Below are 24,813 nucleotides of genomic sequence, written 5' to 3' on the forward strand. Positions count from 1 at the left end.
CAAAAAGATTATTCAAGTACATAGTGGAAAAATTAATAAGCTGCAAGAATCCATAGAGAGACAGCACTCAGAAACCCAAAAGATTCACAGTAAAATTACAGAATTCGACAACTCAGTAGGAAGTCAGCAGAGAAAATCAAGCAATTAGAACGCAGAGTGGGGGAGATGGAGGATAAGGCAATTGACACCAATATAGTTGAAGAATTATCAGATAAAAGGATTTAAAAAAAGGAAGAAACCCTAAGAATCATGTCAGACTCATGATAATCAAGAAGAATAACTTGCGTGTGATTGGAATGCCAGAACAGGGAGGGATGAGAGACAATACAGAGAGAACAGCTGAAGATCTGTTGGGAGAAAACTTCCCTGGCATCATGAAAGACGAAAGGATATCTATCCAAGATGCTCATCGAACCCCATTTAAGACTGATCCAAAGAGAAAATCACCAAGGCAACTATCATTAAACATGCCAAAACCAAAGATAAAAAGAAAATTTTAAAAGCAGCCAGGAATAAAAGAAAAGTCTCCCACAAAGGAGAATCAATAAGAACAAGTTCAGACTACTCAGCAGAAACCATGCAGTTAAGAAGGCAATGGGATGATTATATATAGAGCACTGAAAGAGAAAAACTGCCAGCCAAGGATCATATATCCAGCAAAACTCTCTCTCAAATATGAAGGTGAAATTAATTTACAGATAAACACGAGCTAAGAGAATTTGCCAAAACCACACCAAAGCTACAAGAATTATTAAAGGAAATTGTTTGGTCAGAAAATCAATAATATCAGGTACCAACACAACCTCACAGAATATCCTGACATCAACTCAAATAGGGAAATCACAAAAACAAATTATGATTAATTTTAGAAAGAAAAAACTGCTCAAAACAGGGAATCACTGAAGTCATTATTTAAAAAATCACAATAATCAAAAAGAGGGACTAAACAGGAGGAATAGATCTTTCATATGGAGATGAAAGCAGGGCAATATAGGATGATACAAGTTAGGTTTTTACTTAGAAAAATAGGGGTAAATGTTAAGGTAACCACAAAGACTCTAACAATTCCATAATTCAAAATAAAAACCAAGAAAAATGTAACGACTCAGCAAACATAAATTCAACTACTATGAAAATGAGGAACACACAATTTACGAAGAAAAACGTCTCAGCACAAAAAAGTAAGTGGAAAAATGAAATTGTCAACAACACACACAAAAAGGCATCAAAATGATAGCATTAAACTCATACTTATCTATAATTACACTGAATGTAAATGGACTAAATGCACCAATAAGGAGACAGAGAGTCTCAGACTGGATAAAGAAACACGATCCATCTATATGCTGCCTACAAGAGACACACCTTAGACTTAGAGACACAAACAAACTAAAACTCAAAGGATGGAAAAAATATATCTAACAAACAACAATCAAAAAAGAGCAGAAGTGGCAATATTAATTTCTGACAAAATAGACTTTAAAGTTAAATCCACCACAAAGGATAAAGAAGGACACTACATAATGATTAAAGGGACAATTGACCCAGAAGATATAACCATATTAAATATTTATGCACCCAATGACAGCACTGCAAGATATATAAAACAAACTTTAACAGAACTGAAAAGAGAGATAGGCACCTCCAGAATTATAGTAGGAAACTTCAACACACCACTTTCGGAGAAGGATAGGACTTCCAGTAAGAGGCTCAATAGAGACATGGAAGACCTAATGGCTACAATCAACCAACTTAACCTCATAGACTTATACAGAACACTCCACCCAACAGCAGTAAAGTATACTTTTTTTTCTAGCGCACATGGAACATTCTCTAGAATAGACCACATATTAGGTCATAAAACAAACCTCTGCAGAATCCAAAACATCAAAATATTACAAAGTATCTTCTCAGACCACAAGGCCGAAAAAGTAGAAATCAATAAGAGAAAAATCACGGAAAAGAAATCAAATACTTGGAAACTGAACAATACCCTGCTCAAAAAAGGCTGGGTTATACGAGACATTAAGGAGGGAATAAAGAAATTCATAGAATGCAACGAGAATGAAAACACTTCCTATCAAAACCTCTGGGACACAGCAAAAGCAGTGCTCAGAGGCCAATTTATATCGATAAATGCACACATGCATACAAAAGAAACAGCCAAAATCAGAGAACTGTCCCTACAACTTGAACAAATGGAGAGTGAGCAACAAAAGAATCCATCAGGCACGAGAAGGAAACAAATAACAAAAATTAGAGCTGAACTAAATGAATTAGAGAACAGAAAAACAATTGAAAGAACTAACAAAGCCAAAAGCTGGTTCTTTGAAAAAATTAACAAAATGGATAAACTATTGGCCAGACTGACTAAAGAAATACAGGGAAGGAAGCAAATAACCTGGATAAGAAATGAGATGGGCCATATCACAATAGACCCAAAGGAAATTAAAAGAATCATATCAGATTATTACGAAAAATTGTACTCGAACAAATTTGAAAACCTGGAAGAAATGGGCAAATTCCTGGAAAAACACTACCTACCTAAACTAACACAATCAGAAGTAGAACAACTAAATAGACCCATAACAAAAAAAGAGATTGAAAAGGTAATCAAAAAACTCCCAACAAAAAAAAAAAACCCTGGCCCGGATGGCTTCACTGCAGAGTTCTATCAAACTTTCAGAGAAGAGTTAACACCACTACTACTAAAGGTATTTCAAAGCGTAGAAAATGATGGAATATTGCGTAACTCATTCTATGAAGCCAGCATATTCCTCATACCAAAACCAGGTAAAGGCATCACAAAAAAAGAAAATTACAGACCTATATCCCTCATGAACATAGATGCAAAAATCCTCAACAAAACTCTAGTGAATAGAATTCAACAGCATATCAAAAAAATAATCCACCATGCCCAATGGGATTTATACCAGGTAGGCAAGGCTGGTTTAATATTAGAAAAACCATTAATGTAATCCACCATCTAAATAAAACAAAAGACAAAAATCACATGATCTTATCAATTGATGCAGAAAAGGCATTTGACAAAGTCCAACACCCATTCATGATAAAAACTCTCAGCAAAATAGGAACTGAAGGAAAATCCCTCAACATAATAAAGGGCATCTATACAATACAAAGCCAACAGCCAATATCACTCTAAATGGAGAGAGCTTAAAAGCATTTCCCTTGAGAACGAGAACCAGACAAGGATGCCCTTTACCACTGCTCTTGTTCAACATTGTGCTAGAGGTCCTAGCCAGAGCAATTAGGCTAGACAAAGAAATAAAGGGCATCCGGATTGGCAAGGAGGAAGTCAAATTATCTCTGTTTGCAGATGACATGATCTTATACACAGAAAACCCCAAGGAATCCTCCAGAAAACTACTGAAACTAATAGAACAGTTCGACAGAGTCTCAGGTTACAAGATAAACATACAAAAATCATTTGGATTCCTTTACATCAACAAAAAGAACATCAAAGAAGAAATCACCAAATCAATACCATTCACAGTAGCCCCCAAGAACATAAAATACTTACGAATAAATCTTACCAAAGGTGTAAAAGACACATACAATGAAAACTACAAAGTACTAGTGCAAGAAACTGAAAGGGACCTACATAAGTGGAAAAACATACCTTGCTCATGGATAGGAAGACTTAACATAGTAAAAATGTCTATTCTACCAAAAGCCATCTATACATACAATGCACTTCCGATCCAAATTCCAATGACATTTTTTAATGTGATGGAGAAACAAATCACCAACTTCATATGGAAGGGAAAGAAGCCTCGGATAAGTAAAGCGGTACTGAAAAAGAAGAAGAAAGTGGGAGACCTCACTCTACCTGATTTTAGAACCTATTATACAGCCACAGTAGTCAAAACAGCCTGGTACTGATACAACAACAGACACACAGACCAGTGGAACAGAATTGAGAACCCAGATATAAACCCACCCACATATGAGCAGCTGATATTTGACAAAGGCCCAGTGTCAGTTAGTTGGGGAAAGGATAGTCTTTTTAACAAATGGTGCTGGCATAACTGGATATTCATTTGCAAAAAAATGAAACAGGACCCATACCTCACACCGTGCACAAAAACTAACTCCAAAGACCTAAACATAAAGACTAAAACGATAAAGATCATGGAAGAAAAAATAGGGACAACCTTAGGAGTCCTAATTCAAGGCATAAACAGAATACAAAATATTACCAAAAATGATGAAGAGAAACCAGGTAACTGGGAGCTCCTAAAAATCAAACACCTATGCTCATCTAAAGACTTCACCAAAAGACTAAAAAGACCACCTACAGACTGGGAAAAAATTTTCAGTTATGACATCTCCGACCAGCGCCAGATCTCTAAAATCTATATGATTCTGTTAAAACTCAACCACAAAAAGACAAACAACCCCTTCAAGAAGTGGGCAAAGGATATGAACACACACTTCACTAAAGAAGATATTCAGGCAGCTAACAGATACATGAGAAAATGCTCTCGATCATTAGCCGTTAAAGAAATGCAAATTAAAACTACTATGAGATTCCATCTCACTCCAACAAGGCTGGCATTAATCAAAAAACACAAAATAATAAATGTTGGAGAGGCTGCGGAGAGATTGGAACTCTTATACACTGCTGGTGGGAATGTAAAATGATACAACCACTTTGGAAATCTATCTGGCGTTTTCTTAAAAAGTTAGAAATAGAACTACCATACAACCCAGAAATTCCTCTCCTCAGAATATATCCTAGAGAAATAAGAGCCTTTACACGAACAGATATTTGCACACCCATGTTTACTGGAGCACTGTTTATAATAGCAAAAAGCTGGAAGCAACCAAGGTGTCCATCAACGGGATGAATGGATAAATAAATTATGGTATATTCACACATGGAATACTACGCATTGATAAAGAAGAGTGAGGGTTCTGTGAAACAGTTCGTAACATGGAGGAACCTGGAAGGCATTATGCTGAGTGAAATTAGTCAGAGGCAAAAGGACAAATATTGTATAAGACCACTATTATAAGATTTTTAGAAATAGTTTAAACTGAGAAGAACACATTCTTTTGTGGTTAGGAGAGGGGGGAGGGAGGGAGGGTGGGAGAGGGTTATTTACTGATTAGTTAGTAGATAAGAACTACTTTAGGTGAAGGGAAGGACAATACTCAATACAGGGAAGGTCAGCTCAACTGGACTGGACCAAAAGCAAAGAAGTTTCCAGGATAAACTGAATGCTTTGAAGGTCAGTGGAGCAAGGACGGGGGTTTGGGATTATGGCTTCAGGGGACATCTAAGTTAATTGGCAAAACAAATTCTATTAAGAAAACATTCTGCACCCCACTTTGAAGTGGGGTGTCTGGGGTCTTATATGCTAACAAGTGGCCATCTAAGATGCATCAATTGGTCTCAACCCAACTTGATCAAAGGAGAATGAAAAACACCAAGGTCACAAGATAATTATGAACCCAAGAGACAGAAAGGGCCACATGAACCAGACTTACATCATTCTGAGACCAGAGGAACTAGATGGTGCCCGGCCACAAGCAATGACTGCCCTGACAGGGAGCACAATAGAGAACCCCTGAGGGAGCGGGAGAACAGTAGGATGTAGACCCCAAATTCTCAAAAAAAGACCAGACTTAAGGGTCTGACTGAGACTAGAAGAATCCCGGTGGTCATGGTCCCCAAACCTTCTGTTGCCCCAGGATAGGAACCATTCCTGAAGACAACTCATCAGACATGGAATGGACTGGACAATGGGTTGGAGAGAGATGCTGATGAGGAGTGAGCTATTTCTATCAGTTGGACACTTGAGACTGTGTTGGCATTTCCTGTCTGGAGGGGAGATGGGAGGGTAGAGAGGGTTAGAAACTGGCAAAACATCACCAAAGGAGAGACAGGAAGGAGGGAGAGGGCTGACTCATTAGTGGGGGAGTAAATGGGAGTATGTAGTAAGGTGTATATAAGTTTATATGTGAGAGACTGATTTGATTTGTAAACTTTCACTTAAAACACAATAAAAATTATTTTTTTTTAAAAAAAGAACGCAATATATTACACCTATTTGAAAAACTTGCCCTTTTAACGATCATGTTGCAAGCTTATGTCATTCAGAGAACATGCTCTTGAGTATCAGTAATAGCATATACTAATTTCTATGGATGTCAGGGTTTATGTGGGAACACATCAAGAAATGAAACTAAAAATGAAAGGAAAGATGACACTGCATGTTATGATAAAGACCTACACTTTATCTTGTAGGTCACTGAATCCTCAAGTTTCAAGTAAGGAAAATGCATAAATAGATTTGTGTTTTAGGAAGATTACTCTGGTGATAGTGTGGAAGAAGGACTGGAGAGGACAGAAAACTGGAAGCAGAAATTCTAATTAGATGGCTATAAACATCCCAGGTAATAGAAGATGAGGGTTTTAGAGGCAACTACGTAAGACTGAGAATTTACAGGATCTGACGACATTAGTGGGCATTCACAGGGGTATGAAGGTTAAAAGAAGAGTCACTGTTGACAGCCGATTAAGCAGGGGAGGGGAAGGAATATCTGGGGAGGTATCTGAGGAAGAAAAGTAAGATATGTAGAGTTTGAAGGTCTTGAGTTACATAAAGTTAGCAAGGACAGCATCCCTGATGGCACACTGGTTAAAAGCTCAGCTGCTAACCAAACGGTTGGCAGTTCGAATCCACCAGTAGCTGCTTGGAAACCCTATGAGGCAGTTCTACTTTGTCCTATGGAGTCACTATGAGTCAAAATCGACTCAAAGGCAACGGTAGCGAGGGAGAAGCAAAACAGTTTTCCAAAACCACCTACAGTATCAACTCATAGAAAAGTAAAGTAAGAAAGGAAAAAGATCAATGCATACAGCAATGTTAGGAGGTCATCTGTGACCTCTGTGTAAATAGTTTTAGTGAAAACATGAGGACAACCAATAACGTGGCTAAAGGAGGAAAGGGAAGTAAAAGGGGTCAAGGGTAAAGGGCTGGCAGGTGGCACAAACTTAAGTAAGTTTACAGCTAGAGAATAAAAAAAGTAAAAAAAAAATATATATATATATATATTTGCAGACAGAATCCTGAGCACAGGTAGATTGAATTAACAGCACAGAATGAGACAGAGTTATACATGTAAGAAAGAAGTAGAATAGGTATGTACTGGATGAGAGTAATGATAAGAAAGCAGAGTTTACTACTCATAGGCTGGGGGATAAAATCATGTGTTGAGACGAGAGTGAAGACTGAATAGATTTAAGAAGAGTTGGGAAAATCTGGAATAGTTTGAAGATGGAATGGGAAGAAAACTAGATAGGGAGCCATTTAAAATGATTGCCAAGTGGCAGTAAGGGTTAGAAGTAAATTTTTAAGTGATATTTCTAAAGCAATGCTAAGAATCCCTGGTGTAAAAGCTGAGATGGTTACAGGTGGATACGTCCATGTCTGGAGAGTAGCAAGTGGGTATGGTAGAAGAGGGTAGGCATGAAGATTAAGAGTACTGCCACATCAAGATATCCTTCAATAGGTGAGTGGATAAACAAACTGTGGTACATCCATACAATGGAGTACTATTCAGAGATAAAAATACACTATCCAGCCACAAAAAGGCGTGGAGTAACCATAAAGGCATACTGCTAAGTGAAAGAAGCCAGTCTGAAAAAGCTACATACTGTATCATTCCAACAATATGACATTCTGGAAAAAGCAACAGTATAAAAACAGTGAAAATATCAGTGGTGGGCAAGGGGTGAGGAGGAAGGAAAGATGAATAGGTAGAACACAGGGCATTTTTAAGACAGTGAAAGTAATTCTCTACAATACTATAATGGTGGACACGTAACATTAAGGATTTGTCAAAACCCTTAGAACTGTACAACACTAAGAGTGAACCCCAAAGTAAACTATGGACTTTAGTTCACAATAATGTATCAATATGAGTCAGAATCCACTGGAGGCACTGGGTTTGGTTTTGGTTTTGATTAATTCATCAACTGTTAACAAAGGTACCAAAGAATGCAACATGTTAATGGCAGAAATGATGTACAATGGGGAGGGGATATATGGGAATGATCCTATACACAAGTTTCTACAGATACAAAGTCTCTTTCTAAGCTCTATTTTGTTCCACTGGTCTATCTGTTTTTATTACTATGGCTTTGTAATATTTTACTGTCTGGTAGGATGAGGTTCCCTGTCTTTGTTCTTTTGTCTTAGCTAACCATGAACTTTTTTATTCTTCCTTAAAGTTTTAAGAATCAGTTTTTCCCATTCCCCAAAAATATCCAATGGGATTTTAACTGTAATTGCTTAAATTTTCAATTAAACTGGGAAGAACTAAAATCTTTACAATGTTAAAAGTCTTTAAATCTATTAAAATGATTCTTCTCTTTATTTAGGTCTTTTTATTGTTTGTTTATGAGGTTTAAAATCTTCTCCATTTCTAACATTTTTGGTTAGCTTACTTACTTCCTTTGTACTTTATCATTTTCGTGGTTATGTGTGTCTTATATAGTTCACTACATTTAATACTGCTTATTGCTAGTACAGAAAAACACAATTTTGGTAAGTTAATCATATTTGGCAAACCTGATGAATTACTAGTTTATAATTTTTCTATTGATACCTTGGATTTTTCTGTATAAAAATTATGTCAATTGCTTTAACAGTTTCATACCTTGTCTTCTAATCTTTACACCCATTTACTGCATCGTCCAGTACCATACACGTATGGGAACTTGTATATGGCAGAAGTAGAATGTGACGTTAATGGAAAAGGGAAGGATTACTTAATAGTTACTGGTGTTGGAAAGGAAACCCTGGTGGTGCGGTGGTTAAGTGCTACAGCTGCTAACCAAGGGTTGGGAGTTCAAATCCACCAGATGCTCCTTGGAAACTCTATGGGGCAGTTCTGCTCTGTCCTACAGGGTCACTATTTGAGTTAGAATTGACTCAACAGCAGTGGGTTTTTTTGGTTTGGTGTTGGAAAGGTTGGCTTACTATACAGAGGGTGAGAGTGTGTATCCTTGTTTTGTTCCCAATTTTTAAAGGGAACACATTTAAAAGTTCCCTATTATGTATGACATTTATTATAGATACCCTTTAAGAGCCTTTATCATAAATGGGTGATGAACTTTTATAAAAACATTTTTTTTTCCCCTGGAGTTTCAAGTAGGGTTGTTACAAAGGGCCCATGCTGGCAAGCAGTAAGAAATATGAAGAGGTCAATAGGACTAGATGACAAACGCACATATATGTGATCCTGAGAAATCTGTGGGCAATGAGAAGCTGCTAAACGTTTTTAGGCAGGGGAGCAACCTATTCGCGTTTGTACTTTGGGGAAAAGTCACTCAGCCAGCAGTATACAGGATGAATTGGAAAAACAGAGACTACAGGAAGGGAGACGAGGATAGGTTGCTATTGATATAACTTAAATGAATGGTAACGAATAACTGAACTATCAAAGGAGAAATGTGAATCAAGAGGGACTCCCAGGCTTTTGACATAGCTAAGTAGTTAGATAGTTGAGGCACTGACTAAAACAAGGAACCCGGGAAGATTACTTGTGAACTTTCTAGCCTTGCTACTCAAAGTGTGGTCTACTACCAGCAGCACTGACATTAGCTGGAAGCTTGTTAGAAATGCAGAATTCCAAGGCCCTGTGCCAGCTCTATTTATTCAGTTATCTGCATTCTGACAAGATCCTGAGGTAACACATTAAAATGTGAGAAGCACTGCTGTAAAGTATCATAGAAACATATAAGGCATTTACTAAATATTTTAATATTTAGTCAGGAAAAATATGGATTATGCTAATCTTAGGTAACTCCAAAAGATAAACCTAGGACAAGACGGCAAAAAGGAAAAGGATTCAACAAACAAAACAACCTTCTCAGAATCAAAGCTACCCAACAAAAGAGTTGGCTACCTTGTGACACCCGTTACTAGAAAACTTGAAGCAAAGGCTGGATTGAACACTTAATAGGAATGATGTGGTTATTCTAACAGAAAATATATATTTAGACATTGCTGCGAACAAATAAATACAGATATAAAGTTGACATGAACCAACTTAAAATGTACCTGTACAAGCCTTGCTTCTTAGTCCCTGAGCTTTCTGGGATTTTGGAGGTACAGGGAACTGAGGGATACTTCTATTGCATACAGGTGCTGCCAAAGGCATATGAAGGACCTAGAAGAGGAGAAGCCATTAATTATACTGTTTGAAAAGCTTCTCTGCTCTATTTTCAGTTATAAACCTTACCTGCCGAGGAGGAGCAGAAAAGGTATTTCCACTCTGTCCAACTACAGATACAGGGATCATTCCCACCATTCCTTGAAGAACCGGCTGGACTGGAGAAGTAATTATGATAGCAGATCCTAAGAAAACAATTCTCAATAAAATAAGATTTACTCTCATAAGCACAAACACCAAAGTAATTACTTTGAAATAAATTCTATAAAATCATAATCCCTCTTCCTTATAATCTACTCTCCTTTCTAAAAAATTGATTTAGGAACAGCATCAAAGCTAACAAATTAAGAAAGTCAATCTGATGATACCGTGGTCTTATTATGGCATTTAGTCACAATAAAACATCATGAGCAATAGTAAGACTCTACAGCCAGGAGATCGTATTACAATTGTATCTTGACTCCTCTAGAAAGAATAGTGAAATTGATTAGAAAATTGGTGGTGACTTCATACTGTTAAATTAAGATCCCAACTGAATGTATATAGCTCAAGATCTTCCACTTATTTGTGATGACTAGCCACTGGCAAGAGACAGGCCTCTGAAAGTACAACACAGCCACCACTGATGGTGAGAACAGGCATCAAATGCATGCGATCCAATACGTCAGTCAAAGTCTGCAAGAGCATTTATCATCTTCCCATGGCAACTGATTCTTCTATATCACTTAAATTTTCTACCCCCCTTGTATCATAACCCCCTAACCTATTATCTCAATGCTATTGGTCAAAAAAGGACCAGGTGAGGGTATAACCCATCAAAACTAGAAGGGAAAAATCACACTGCCTATGATGGCACTGGGGTTGTTTTTTTTTTTTTTTTTTTGTGGTCCTTATCAACAATATAATCTATGGCTATAATTTAGTTCTGTCCTATAAACGAACCTTGTCACTAACTACTGTCAGAGTGATCTCAGTTCACACACACTTCAAGTTAACCACCTATGCTTGTGCTGCTTCCCTTGGCTAGGAAGAGTCCTTTGTGTTCCAAATCCTATCTTATTTCTCTACACTTCAGCTCAAATCCCACATTCTCTACCATGCTGACCTCTCTTTTATCTCATTTTAAATAGTCAAGAAATACAGATGATGTATCATAAACTGTGTCCTTGAGGAACTTACAATCAAGAATGCCCAAAAAGACAGACATATTGATCACCAGCTACATAAAACTGCACGAAATAAATGCCACAAGAGCCCCTGTGAACAAGAGGTTTTAAAGACAGATCAGTTATGGAAGGTGGAAGACAGGGAGAAATTAGAAAGGTTGTTTTGGAGGGAGATACTGAGGTTGTGTCTTGTACAGTTAATTCCTTGAAAACAGAGATTATAATAGCTATTTAAAAAAATCTCCCACACTATTAGGATCAGGTACACAGCTACTTCATGAATTAGTCTTCTCTCTCTCTCTAGCTTATTAGCATGTAGACTGGGGAGTCACTGTAGACAGAAAACAGTAAAAGATTAAACCAAAGAAATTCACAGCTTACCAGGATATTAAAAAACAGGTACGATGGAATTAGCCAGAGTAAAAAGGATTGCCTAATCATGAATTTCTGAACATTTTTTCTCACATTATCTACTCATGATTTACTACTTCCTACGCAATAGTTCCACACACAAGAGAAATTAGATCCCATTCCAGAGAGGTGAACTTCAATATGTTCTTAAAGTTACCTTGTGAAAAGTTTGGTGACACAGCCTGGTTGACAGCAAATACACCGCTTGACCTTGGAGGTGTCTGTAACTGAGGTGCCGGAGGCTGAGCAGTAATAGGCGTAGAACTTCCTGGCAACACCACAACATTAGATTGACTTACAGCCGTCCCCAAGGCTGTTGGATCAGTTACACAAGTAGCTATCAGAATGTTATTTGAATTGCTAAAGGTCGTGCTCGTAGCTGGCATCAACTGTATATACCCTCCATCCTTGGAAATGCAGGGTGTAACGTTTACTGAAGTGGTTCCGCTGTCCTCACTCTGAGTGTTGTTTATTGTAGAGTCTTCAGGCTTGAGTGCTATGAGACCCTCCTGCAGTGAAGCTGAATTTCCTACTCCTTCAGCAGATACAATAGTACCTGCAGTTTCTTCGGAAGACGGGCATTTAACTAATTCTGCATTTTTGGCAGGTGATTTAGCAGAAGACAAAATTATAGTTGGCAAGTTTTCTCCACTGATACTAGAAACAGCACTGTTAAGTTCAGTATCTGAGGAAACAAATGAATCATCAATGATAATTTTGAGAGAGACAATATTCGATGCATCTATCTCCGTTGAGCTGTCCCTCGGTTTATCGCCAGTATTTTGAGACTCAGGGTTAGAATCTCCCATTGAAGCACACACAGATTCTGAAGGAAGAGGGTCACTATCTTCTACAGGATTACCTTCTGGAGGCATCAAAGCCACTTCCACGCAGTTATTGTTTTCACCCAAAGAGAGAAAAACAGTATCTCCATCTTCTTTTACAGAAGATGAAGGCTCCTGTGAATCCAAAGCAGCTTTCTCAGACTCTGATGGCTGAGTTTCATTTTCCGTACGCTTTAACTCGATGCACGGTGAATCATTAGGCGGCTGTTTAACGGAAGTTACTGAATCTCTAAGACAGATGTCTACTTGTTGTTCAGATACATTTAAACCTGAATTTTCCACAGGAACAGGTACTAATTTACTCTGAAGTGAAGAATTATCTTGGCGATCTGAAAGCTGTCGTGATGCAACTGGTAATACATTCTGAATTTCAATTTTATTCTGGTGAATTTCACTAGAATCTGGTGACTTAGAACCTTGAAAATTAGTTTTAAGTCTTACTATATCATGAGAATTTTCACAAAATTGAGTTTTTTTAGATGGCCTTCCAGTTAATGAAGTATTTGGGGATAAAAGTTGTGAACTTTTTCCAGACAGGATTAAGTTCTCATTGTTAGTTTCACCACCAAGTGAAATAAACGAAGTTACTGGAATGTCAGACTGATCAGGTTGTAACTGAGATTCACTCGGCACATCTAGGGACAAAGAATTCTTTTCAACTTCCACAGCCATTTCAGTCTCGGTGGACATCTGACTGGTGTATAATTCAGCACAATGCTGATCACATACATCATCAGAATTTCCTCTTTGGTTATAGTCATTCAAATGAGGCACAGGCTCAAAGGTAATGTCAAGGTTACACTTCGGTTCAACAGGTACAGCTGTTTTGAAGACTTTTTTAGGGATGTTGGAGCCTATTTGGGAAAAATGTTCCTGGGCTTCCTGTCTAAGTGCATCACGGTTGCTGCCGCTCTTCAAAGTATTTGATGCGTCTTCATTTGGATAGGATGTACAAAACGGGGGCTGACCAGACTGACCATCTGCAAAATATCAGGGTGGTAGAAAGGTATGGTGGGTACACTCAACTTCTGAGGTAGCAGTCGTCTTTACCGTAAAACCGATTTTATCAAGGAAGTAACTGATCTTCGACGTATCAATAAAGTAAAACCTGACAAATTCTATTCTATTCCCCATTTTCTGAGTACTGAGAAATTTAGAGGTACTTTTGTGATTACTGATGCTTTTCTAAGCAAGTGCCAAATGATTTTTCAAATTTCTCGGAAAATAGAGGAGAAAATGAAGGAAAAGTATACAAGTTTAAGAACACCTAATATTTGCCAATATGTAAAAAAAAAAAAAAAAACTGGCTCCAAACATGGTTTTTTCAGCCACAGTTGACTTTTCAACTTCTAACATTTCTATTGACCTTATTTTATCTGTTATATTTTTATAGGTAAAATGGGGCTAAGTACATTTTGCATGATCAAAATGTGATCTCATTGTGTACTGTTTAATATTCATTAAGCATTTACTGAGGACAAACCCTGTGTTTGGTATTGAGGTAAAAAGATGAATGACCTAATAGTTAGTCTCTGTCCTTGGATAGATCAGTCCAGCCAGGGAAGCAGATATAGACCAGTAAGTTACAACATAGTACAGGAATAAAGCTACTTCTTTCCGCCAGGGAGACCTGAGAAAGCGTTATGAAAGAGATATTGCATGAATGATCTTGAAAAATAAACAGAAGTATAGTAGATAGCATGAGAGGAAAGGGCATTTCAAAAACATCACCACAGCAATGATACACTGTGTCTTAGAGTATTCACAGTCTAGGACAGAAAACATTAACATGAACAAAATGAAAAATGTATGTCAACTATCATATAATTCTGTTAATGTGACACTGGTAAAGTGCTATTTGGTACAGAGCACAGTGAATCCCTATTTGGGGGAAGAACAGCGGAAATTCTATCTAGGCTGCAAAAAATCAGGGGAAGCAGTCCCTTTCTTAATTAAGTAGGAAGGCTTCCTGAGAAGAAAGATTTCAAGTTTCATTTTGTATAGCGTGGAGATTAACTGGAATACAACATTCCGGGTATAGTGCATATTGAGAAAAACTATAATTCAGCCTAAGGAGAAATGGGGGTCTGGGCTTGGTGTAGGCAGAGGACTCAAAGGGGAAGTGTACCCTGAGATACCAGAAACCTAATTTTTAGAAGACAAAAACGTGAAAACTGGAAGCCACTAGGCTTTGAAGGAGTGGGAGGTGATGACATTTAAGAGCAGGTGAGCAGAAAAGGTAATTTTGGCAGAGCTTGCTGTACACAGGACAGAGGCGGTACTGCAAAGGCAAAAAGTTTTGCAAAACTGTGAGAAGCTGGATAATGGCTGTCTTTGAGGCACAGGGATGAAAGGAGTAGTGACTGAAAGGGGTACGAATAGGGGTTTTTGTGGTGTTAGCAATGTTTTATTTTTTTTTACTTGGAAGATGGTTACATGGGTATTTGCTTTATGGTAATTCATTGAGTTGTACACATTTTTATTGTGCATTTCTGTGCACGTGTATTATTTTTCACAAGACAAAAAAATAAGTTTTTCAAGAATTTGGCAGATGTCTATTGTTAGCTGCTGATGAGATGATTCGGATTTATGACGACGTGTGTCAGGGTAGAACTGTGCTTCACAGGGTTTTCAAGGCAGTGACTTCTCCAAAGCAGATCTCCAGGACTGTCTGTCTAGATGCCTCTGTGTGGGTTCGAACAGCCAACCATTCAGCTAGCAGTCGAACGTTTAACTGTTTGTGCCACACAGGGACTCTTTTAAGTCTAGACGGACTTATTCACTGCATTTCTTCATTCAGTAAGTATTTATCATGTTTTATGTGCTAAGGAGCCCTGGTGGTACAATGATTAAGCGCTTGGCTGCTAACTGAAAGGTGGGTGGTTCAAGCTCACCAGCAGCTCTGTGGGAGAAAAGACCTGGAAATCTGTTTCCACAAAGATGATGGCCTAGGAAATCCTATGGGACAGTTCTACGCTGTCACACTGGGTCACTATGAGTTGGAATCGACTTGATGGCACCTAACAACAATTATGTGCTACGTTGGTACTCCATGAAGGCAGAAATGAAAAAACAAAAAAAACTTAGTGTACATAGCAGGAATGACTTAAAGCCTCAGACTACTGCTGCAGTACATAATTTCTCCTAGACAGATGAGATACAGATACTGAACAGTCACTTACTACGCTGTATGACTGATACCCACATACCAGCCTTACAGATTATGGATTCAAATTTGTGCCTAAATAAAATTATGTTAAATGTTACAGACTTTTGTTCAACTGGTCAACACTATTAATATATTGTGCGTGTCAAAAATCTACTCCATCAAGAAGGAATAAGTAATACAATTTTACCTTTTAATTAAAATACTAAAGATTAGGGAGGCTTTTTTAAACTAAAGAATAAACTAGAAATATAAAAATGACCTATATAGTAATTTGAACAGCTTTCAAATTAAATAACATTTTCTACCTTTGAAATTTTGAGAAAATTCATTAAGATTTGGATTGAGGATATTAACAAAACCAAATTCTTACCAGAAGCTTCTGTTTCAAAAGGACTTTTAACTATTAGATCAGTTTCATCTGTTAAGACTATACTGGGACTGGTTTCCATGTGCTGACTGGAAATGCCATGTGGTATATTTTTATTATTCTTTGTTTTACCTGTTAGAAAGGGAACAGGGAAACAACTGATTAAATAATCAAAATAAAAATGTGCATCAATATTGCTTGACAGTAGTCAAGTGAATGTTAAATTTGGTTTTAATTATGGTCTTTGGGATGTTTTTAGCATGTTGACCGTGTCATTTACCAGGACAAAGATTTTTCCATCAGACCAGCAGTTCTTAACTGTAGCATTTATCAGAATCACGGGGAGGGTTCAAAAGCTTGCATTTTTAACAAGTCCCCAGGTAATGTTGAGACTTGCTAGTGTGGGGACTACACTCTGAGAACTACTGCACCGGACCACAAGACTGAGGGCAATTACCAGGTTTTGTACTCCTTTTGTATTATTCAATGTTTAGTATAACACGTATGCAGTAGCAGGCCTCAATACACTCCTCTTGACTGGCAAAAACACTCACAGAAACAACAAAACCATTCACCGTATTTATAGCTCAAGTTTCCTTAAGTATAAACAAAACAACCAAAAACAAAAAACACCCATATATCCATATATTTGCTATAATGAAAACAGTAATTTTTTTTTTTTTTAAGATGGTCTGGGGAGCATTGCTTCTCTTTGGTTAAGTTACCAAGAATTTGGAGTAAACTTTTCTTCTACCTTCCTGGAAAGAAATGTTTACTTACCATAGTCAAAGAGGTCAAAGAGTGCTTGAAATGCTGGGTCTGATTCTGTCTGTTCCAATATATCCTGTATTGCTTCTTCAGACATGTGAATTTCACTCTGCAAAAAATGTGAGCTGAGGGCATGGCCTTAATTGAATTAATATAGTTTAATGCCAACAAAACAATGAGTAGATGTTCGGTGTTCTTAAATTTTTAGGTAGAACTCCCCTCTAAGAAAAAAAAATTCTAATTATAAAAAATATGCTCATTTAAAAGAAATTCTAGCAACAAGACTAAAAAAGTAAGAATGCTCCCTAATTCTACTTATTAGATCTAGTAATCACTTTGGTGAATATATTCCTAAACATAGAATTAAAATGACTATAGAAGCTATATATCTATATGGATTAATATAAATAAAATCACACTATAATTTCTGTGGAGCCCTGGTGGCGTAGTGGTCAATAGCTTGTATGCTAACCAAAAGGTCAGCAGTTCAAATCTACCAGCCACTCCTTGGAAACACTATGGGGCCACTGTACTCTGTCCGACAGGGTTGTTGAGTCAGAATCAACTTGACATCAAACAACAACATAATATCCTGTGATGTGTGATTTCTTCATATTCATTTATGGTAGATGGCTTTCCAGGTCTTTCAAAAGAAATCTCATCCCTTTTATGTTTGTTTTAGTCTCTTTCATATTAAATGCTTTCTTCAAATGTCTGACAATTCTTGCTTGTCTGTTCATATTTAAAAGTGGCTTTCCAAAGCTACCTGAAACCTCTGTGCCAACGTGGGGAACTTGTCATCTACAATTAAAGATGTAGAACTATACTGCAGAACTATCTATGCTTTTAGTTCTTTTCTCTTGAGTTAGTTGGACTTTTTCCTGGAAGTTTATGACTGACAACAATGTTTCTAGGGGAGAGTAAGAAGGGGAAAAGATATGGAATTTAACTGCTTCCTAAATAGATTTATGATGTTCGTAGCTCCATGCTGACATCTAGTTTCAGAAATAAAGCTAGAGACAAAGCAGACAGAAAGTAGACAAGTAACAGAAAGAATCACTTCCTCAGCCTTTTCGGATTTCTGCTATAAACTGTTTCATCTCTGAGCTTTGTCTTACTGGCTTAGAACACTGGGTGTGCTAAGTCAGTTACTACATGCCCATTTTGACTTCCAAAATATTTTTACTGTTCTGACCTCTTCACTTCTTTGTCCTGGTGGGCTTCTATTCAAAAATGCCATCTTTCTAGTGGTAGGGTGCAAAGCTACATGTTTAATCTACTATCTTTTTAAAGGAAAGAAACTCCTTTTTATCAGACCTCTTTTTTGCACGGTTATGCCATAAATTAGCCAATCCCCACAGTTGGACATTTGAATTTTTCCTAGTTTTCATTATGGCAAATATTACTAAAATGAAAATCTTTATCCCGTCAAATGTTCATTTCTTGGAATGAACTCCTTTCAGTGGAATCACTAGGTCAAAGGATATACATTTAAAATTTTAAGAATTATTGCCAAACAGCCTTCTAGAAAGATTGTGTAAGAATGCCTGTTCTGTTCTGTGTAAGAATGTACATATTCTCATCAATAACGGACAAGCTCAATTTTTAAACAGTAATAGTCTAATAAATAAAAAATGACCTTTTGTTTTAATTTGTATTTTTTTATTATTATTGAGTATATTTCCATGTTTACTGGACATCTGAACTTCTTTTCTGAATTACTGGCTTGATTTTTTGCAGACTAGCATGATTTAAGGGGAATGACACTGAATATGCTTTGAAATAACTCGTTCAAAGCTGGTGGGCAACGATGGAGTAAATAATGTCCCCTAAGCACACACAGTAGAGGTGCTGGAGATCTTTCTTACTTACAAGTTATCAGGTGAAAAACAGTAATAACTGGCTTCCTTTTAAGGTCGCTGCAAACAGGTTAGACTGATGCTTCTCAGACTACAGTTTGATTCTGACAGTCTACAGGCATATGCCAGAAGGTGTGCAAAGTCACTGGACAGGCACGGTGCCTTTCCTAGCTGTATTAATTTTACATGAAGATTCAAGGGATTTTTTCTTAAAAAAAAAAAAAAAAAAATGAATATTCATTATAGAATGAAAACCAAAACCTGTATGATTTTTTCAGCTGAAACATAACATTTCAAAGAAGTTTCAGTACATTATGGCTAGGGGTACTTATTCTCCTTTTAATAGCCGGAGATTTGAAATCCTCAGTTTCAGCCACCTATCCATTATTCTGCAATGCTGTATTCTTCAATTTTGCTGCAGAACACATTTGAATCCCTTGGGATTGGAAGTTGATGTGGAAAGCAGGAGGTAAAAGAGAACTCTGATGAAGTGACAAAAAGTTGGATTCTTTATAAAAATGACCATCAAGTAAAAAGAAAAACTTGTTTGAAAATTAAAGAGCCAGTTAACTTTATGAGGATGTAGAGAGAAAATTTCTAATCCTCAATGAAATGTGATTTAGGAGAAAGCCAGGAACTTGAATAAAGATTTCCACAGAGATGAACCTGAAAATTTACAACAATGTAAATAATATCAAGGGACAATAATGCAATGTTAATCACAGGATGAAGTGGTGCATATCTCTTATGAAAGCCATTGGTAGAGAAAAAATACATTTTTCTAGTAAATGTCTCATTTTATTCTCAACTTTGAAAATCAGAATCAAAAGATCTCTGACATATGTTCCAAAATACATGTTCAAATAAATTTTGTAAATATTTTTCTTTAACTGAGGTATAGTTTATACACCATAAAAGGCACAGGCGTTTACTTAATTAAGCTCACAGTTCGACGAGTTTTGGCAATTGTAAAGACTGTGTAACTACTGCCCTTGTGACAAATGTGGAGCACCTGTTCATAGCTTATTCTCTATTACTACATCTTCTATTGTCTACTCCAGTCTTTATCCATTTTTAAGAGGGAGCTTTGTCGTTTTTTAAATTGATCTGAGGCTCCTTACATATCTTGGATGCAAGTTTTTTGCAAGACATATGTATTTTTAGTATTTTTTTTCCAGCCTGTGGCTTGTCTTTTCATTTCCTCTAACCATGCTTTTAACAAAGCAGAAATGTTAAATTTTGATGAAGTTGAATTTATCAATTTTTTTAGTTTGTGATTTGTGTACTTTGTCTAAGAAATCTTGGACTATCTCAAGGTCACACATACTTGCAAATGTTTTACAACTTCCTACTTCACCTATTTCTACAAAATGGCTGTTTATACCATAGTGAAGCTTGCTTGTAGTATTCATTTGGGTATTACGTCTTGCTATTCTTCTAAAAATTTTTATTAAATCTGCATTTTAACTTTCCACAAATATACAATGTTCTGAACAACAAAGAGCAGAAGGTTGTACCTTATAATTTTTTATAATGCTCCATAGTATCTAAGAGAGTGCCTTGTCCATGGTAACTACCTGGTATATTAGTGGAGAAAACATAAGGAAGGACTAGAAGATTATAAAAATTTAGAATTTGTTGAACTTTAGCACAGGAGAGGCTTCATAAAGAAGTACTGGTAGATAATCTCAAGGTAGCTTTAAAAAGCTTGTCATTTTTTGTTAAATTTACTAACTTTCTCCACAAGAAAATGTGTCAAATAATTAAAAAAGAAAAAAAAAAACTGAACTAGAATAAGGAAAAAAAAAATTAAATGGTTTTACCCAGAATTCATCATCTGAAAGAAAACTTGCTACAAAAAATTCACATGGGCATGCCAAAAAAACCATTTTCATTGTCCAAGGGTCTGAATAAAAGGGTCTGAATAAATAAAATAATTATATATTGTGTTAGTCATAATCTCAGCTGCTCTTCAAAAAGAATATCTGCACAGGCAAACCTCGAAACATATACTGTTAAATTCCCTACTTTATTTCACCTTCACCACCACCGTAGAAGCAACACTGACTATAGCTCCTGTATTCCTTCTTTTAGCAGTAAAACTCAGACAGACAAGTCTTCATTCAGTTAGTAACCCTTCTTTTTTAAAGTGCCTTGTTCATTTTATTTGCTAAAATATTATCTGAATTTGTTATGTATCTGTGACATGCTATTTCATTATTTCTTTATATTACCATGAAGTTTATGGCAGTGGCGAATAAGCACAGTTTGTATCCACACTGTCAGTACTGTTGCTTACTGCACACAAATATACTCAATAAATTATTTAAATTTTGAATACTTACAAGTCCATGTTATGTTGCTGTATGGGTTTAGGAGAGTGTTTTACTGATATCTGGAAAAGTTGCTTAGAGTTACTACATGGGTTAGGAATATCTTATTATTTTTCCATTTAAGCAATGCAGTATAGGTTCTATTTGAAAATTCACTATCCAACAAGTTTTTCTCAGGAACAAATTACATTTGGATAATCAAGGAATGAAACCTCTATCTTAAATGACTTAAATGAATATTTTAAATCATTTTAGACATCTAATCTGTTGGCAATCATTTAAAAATGAAACTAAAATACCACCAGCTTTACCTGTATGTACTACACACGCACGCACACACACTCACAGGTCCACCCATACCTGAAGTCCCAGGAGTTCGTCAATTGAAGCCTCCGGCTCAGTAGGGTTGCTATCTGTTTGCTTAGGTACTTGAACAATATTGTTGTCACTATAACACAAAGGAAAATCTTTAGCATACTTCTCTAATTACACAAAAACAATTAGGCATTTCAAACATAGCTTACCTAGTCAAAAACTTATTTATGTTTTCTGCAAGCTTTTCTTGAAGAGATTTGTTGCTTAATATTTTTTCTCGTGCATTTTCAATAACCATTTGCTGTAAAAGAAATTTAATATTAACAAAAGGCAACAAAAGAGTATTGTTTATTTAAAAAGAATCAATTAATGAAAACTCGGTGACTTCAATAAACCAAGGTGGAAATTTAGAAGTTGTGGTGATTCCCTCCATATAAACACCCGAATGCTGCCTTTTATAACGAACCAGTGTTTTCACAGGTTCTCCACCAACTCTTCGTTGTTTACAGAACACAGTTTAAACTCTTTAGCATATCATGTTATTGTTGTTGGATGCTGCTAAGTCAATTTTGACTCACGGTGACCCCACGGGCACAGAACGGAACTGTGCTTCATAGGGTTTCCAAGGCTGTAACCCTTCAGAAGCAGACTGCCAGGCCTGTCTTCCAAGGGGCCTCTGGGTCAGTCTGAACCGTCAACTGTTTGTTCCACTCAAGGACTCCTCAGCGTAAATCACACAAGGCTTAAAATAATCTGACCCCAGGTAAACGCCCTATTATATTGCATGATTCAGCAACAACAAAGTATTTATAGCTTCCCATACACAGTGATGCTTTTTATTTGCTGCATTTGCACATTCTTTCTATTTTGAATGGACTGTCTCCTTCTCACACATCCCTATTCTTTATCCTAAAGCAATTACATTACAGTCTTGTAGAAATACTTATTACCAACGTGCATGCGCGCACGCACACACACACAATGTGTATATATCAGTATTTTTACACACACAAACATTTCAAGTTGCAAAGTTTGGGGATGGTACTTACTTTTTCTACTGCAAATGCATTTGGATCCTGAAAATTCCGTATTGTTGAATGAGGACCAGACAAAGTGATACCTTTCTTTTGAGCGTCACTGCAACACATTTAAAAGCTTATCTTTTAACTAGTATGTCTAAAAGATTAAATGAAGACTTATTTTTTTTTTTTTATGTGAGTACATACATTTTAAGGTTATCATGGTGGCACATATATTTTCTCCATCTGAGGCAGGAACAACGGGTATAGAGTAGAAAAAGCATTACTAGACTTGGATTCAGAAGAAGAGTCTGAGGTCTAGCTTTATTACTTACTAGCTATGGGACCTAATATAAGGTAAACTCTTATTCTCTGACCCACTTTAAAATGGGGTAATTATTGGGCTTGTGGGAAGAACTGAATAAAGTATATGTATAAACTTTAAAAGAAAGTCAAGGTTACTGCAAATGTTAAATATTTTTATTGTTGTTGTTTTAAACACGCTTAAGTGAAGAAGCTGGCAATCAAGCAGGCTGGGGACAGGCTTGGGAACCCTAGTGGCACAGCAGTTAAAAGTTCAGCTGCTAACCAAAGGGTCGGCAGTTTGAAACCATCAGGCACTCCCTGGAAACCCTATGGGGCAGTTCTGTTCCCTATGAGTTGGAATCAAATCGATGGCAATGGGTTTGGTTTTTTATGGGTTTTGAGGACAGGTTTTGAAGTGAAATAACCAACAGCTAAACTCAAACAAAATTATCCATGATCTGGCAGCTGAGAAACCAGAAAAAGAAACTAGTATTTCTCTATCCTGAAATATCCTTCAAATAAAAATGTGTACAAGTAGGAGAGAGAAAATACTCAAAGACTGTCCCTGCAAAGACTGCTGACTATTAATTGATTTAAAGACCTCAACTGTGTGTTTGTGGACCTTAAAACATGTTGGTATTATTTACATCCATTTAGAAATACTTACTTCAAAAAATATGAGGTGATATCAGTTTAAAAATATACCATTATTTTATGTGCAACTGCAGGAAAAAAAAAATTCCAGTGAAATACGCCATTGATTGTTAAGATCCAACCCAGTTTTGGAGAGGACAAAACGTGAAAAAATGTGTTTTGAAATGGGATATAATAGCAAATAGTCCCAAGAACTTAATCCAGTCTTAATGCTTTAGTTACAATGAAAGTATCTTGGCATAATTCTCATTTTTAAAATTCAGGTTATCAGCAGCTTTTCTTTTAAAAAGTATTTACCTTTTGCGTCTCCCAGGGGACATTAAACTGGCATGAGTTTTCCGTTCCTGAGGAGCAGGAATAATATTTAAAGTTTCTCCAGCTGTATTTTAAGAAGACAAAAAACAAACAAAAAAACCCAAACAAAATAGTAAGCCAAAGAAATTGAATAATTCTGTAAACTTGATTTCGATAAGTAGCATAAAATAATGTTTATTATTTGATATTAAATTTAATTAACATTTATCGTGTGACTACTGGGTGCAACACATCATAAAAGATATTAAGATGAATATAATATATTCCCTATAGCTAAAATAGAAAGTACAGTGTAGTCTCAACAAATAATAACACAGTAAAAAAGAATGTAAGAATTCACTGATTATATCTACATTCTCACTCACATTATTCTACCTTCACAGGTCTCATCTGTACTAGAAAAGAAAACGTATACTCAAGATTAAAAACAAAATCGATGTAAGTTTTGTGAGTATACATGATATTTACATGAGAAATACAAACCAGTCCCCTTAATTTCCGTAACAGACAGTTAACTTTGCCCAATCGTCTAGTCTGAAAGCATAAGGTATGGAATGATCTTAGATCAGTGCCAACAGGAGAGAAAAATTTAAACTTACCAGTTACAGTGTCTTGTGACTGTGAATGGTTAACCACTACAAAATTTGACCTCATTGGAGCTGAAATTTGGCCAGTTGGCCGAACAACTTGTGTAGCTGTCAAGGGAGAAGTAGTAAATTGTCCTGATACATATGGTAAAGTCAGCAACTCTGAACTGACAGGAGCTGCGTGAGATGCAAGCCTTCTCTGCCGTTTGATTTCTGCAATTCCACTTCTTGTTCTGGCTGAAACATATGAGTATTTAAAAATTAAGTCGATGTCAGAGGAACTTTAAGAAGTTTAATATGATGCATGTCCCACTATTTAACATGTTAAAGCTACAGATTAAAAAAAAAAAAAATCAGCTACATCAGAGTAATAATTTCAGAAGAAACAAACTGAGGAGAGTCAAGGTTTAAATCCAAGACTAAATTTCTTCTGTATTTCATACCGATTTCACTCCCAAAATTAAGAAATGTATATTTATAGAAGGAG

General features: G+C 36.5%; 1 protein-coding gene across 4 annotated transcripts in view; it reads right to left on the reverse strand.

Moving 5' to 3' along the window:
• The window catches only part of LOC100660990 (protein NPAT), a 69,743-nt gene that overhangs the window by 13,271 nt on the left and 31,659 nt on the right, over nucleotides 1-24,813 (reverse strand). Inside the window, exons 6-16 of one of the 4 annotated variants that reach the window (XM_064288888.1) lie at nucleotides 24,339-24,563; nucleotides 23,722-23,803; nucleotides 22,495-22,582; nucleotides 21,655-21,746; nucleotides 21,491-21,578; nucleotides 21,143-21,192; nucleotides 16,951-17,063; nucleotides 16,174-16,302; nucleotides 11,947-13,614; nucleotides 10,282-10,370; nucleotides 10,101-10,209 (exon numbers count right to left, since the gene is read on the reverse strand). In XM_064288888.1, coding sequence (XP_064144958.1) covers nucleotides 10,101-10,209; nucleotides 10,282-10,370; nucleotides 11,947-13,614; nucleotides 16,174-16,302; nucleotides 16,951-17,063; nucleotides 21,143-21,192; nucleotides 21,491-21,578; nucleotides 21,655-21,746; nucleotides 22,495-22,582; nucleotides 23,722-23,803; nucleotides 24,339-24,563 — 2,733 coding nt within the window. Of the gene's footprint in view, nucleotides 1-10,100; nucleotides 10,210-10,281; nucleotides 10,398-11,946; nucleotides 13,615-16,173; nucleotides 16,303-16,950; nucleotides 17,064-21,142; nucleotides 21,193-21,490; nucleotides 21,579-21,654; nucleotides 21,747-22,494; nucleotides 22,601-23,721; nucleotides 23,804-24,338; nucleotides 24,564-24,813 lie in introns of those variants that run through there. The other 3 variants (XM_064288887.1, XM_064288889.1, XM_064288890.1) reach the window with 3 other exon arrangements.

This window comes from Loxodonta africana, chromosome 7, assembly GCF_030014295.1.
Source record: "Loxodonta africana isolate mLoxAfr1 chromosome 7, mLoxAfr1.hap2, whole genome shotgun sequence".
Lineage (NCBI taxonomy): Eukaryota > Metazoa > Chordata > Mammalia > Proboscidea > Elephantidae > Loxodonta > Loxodonta africana.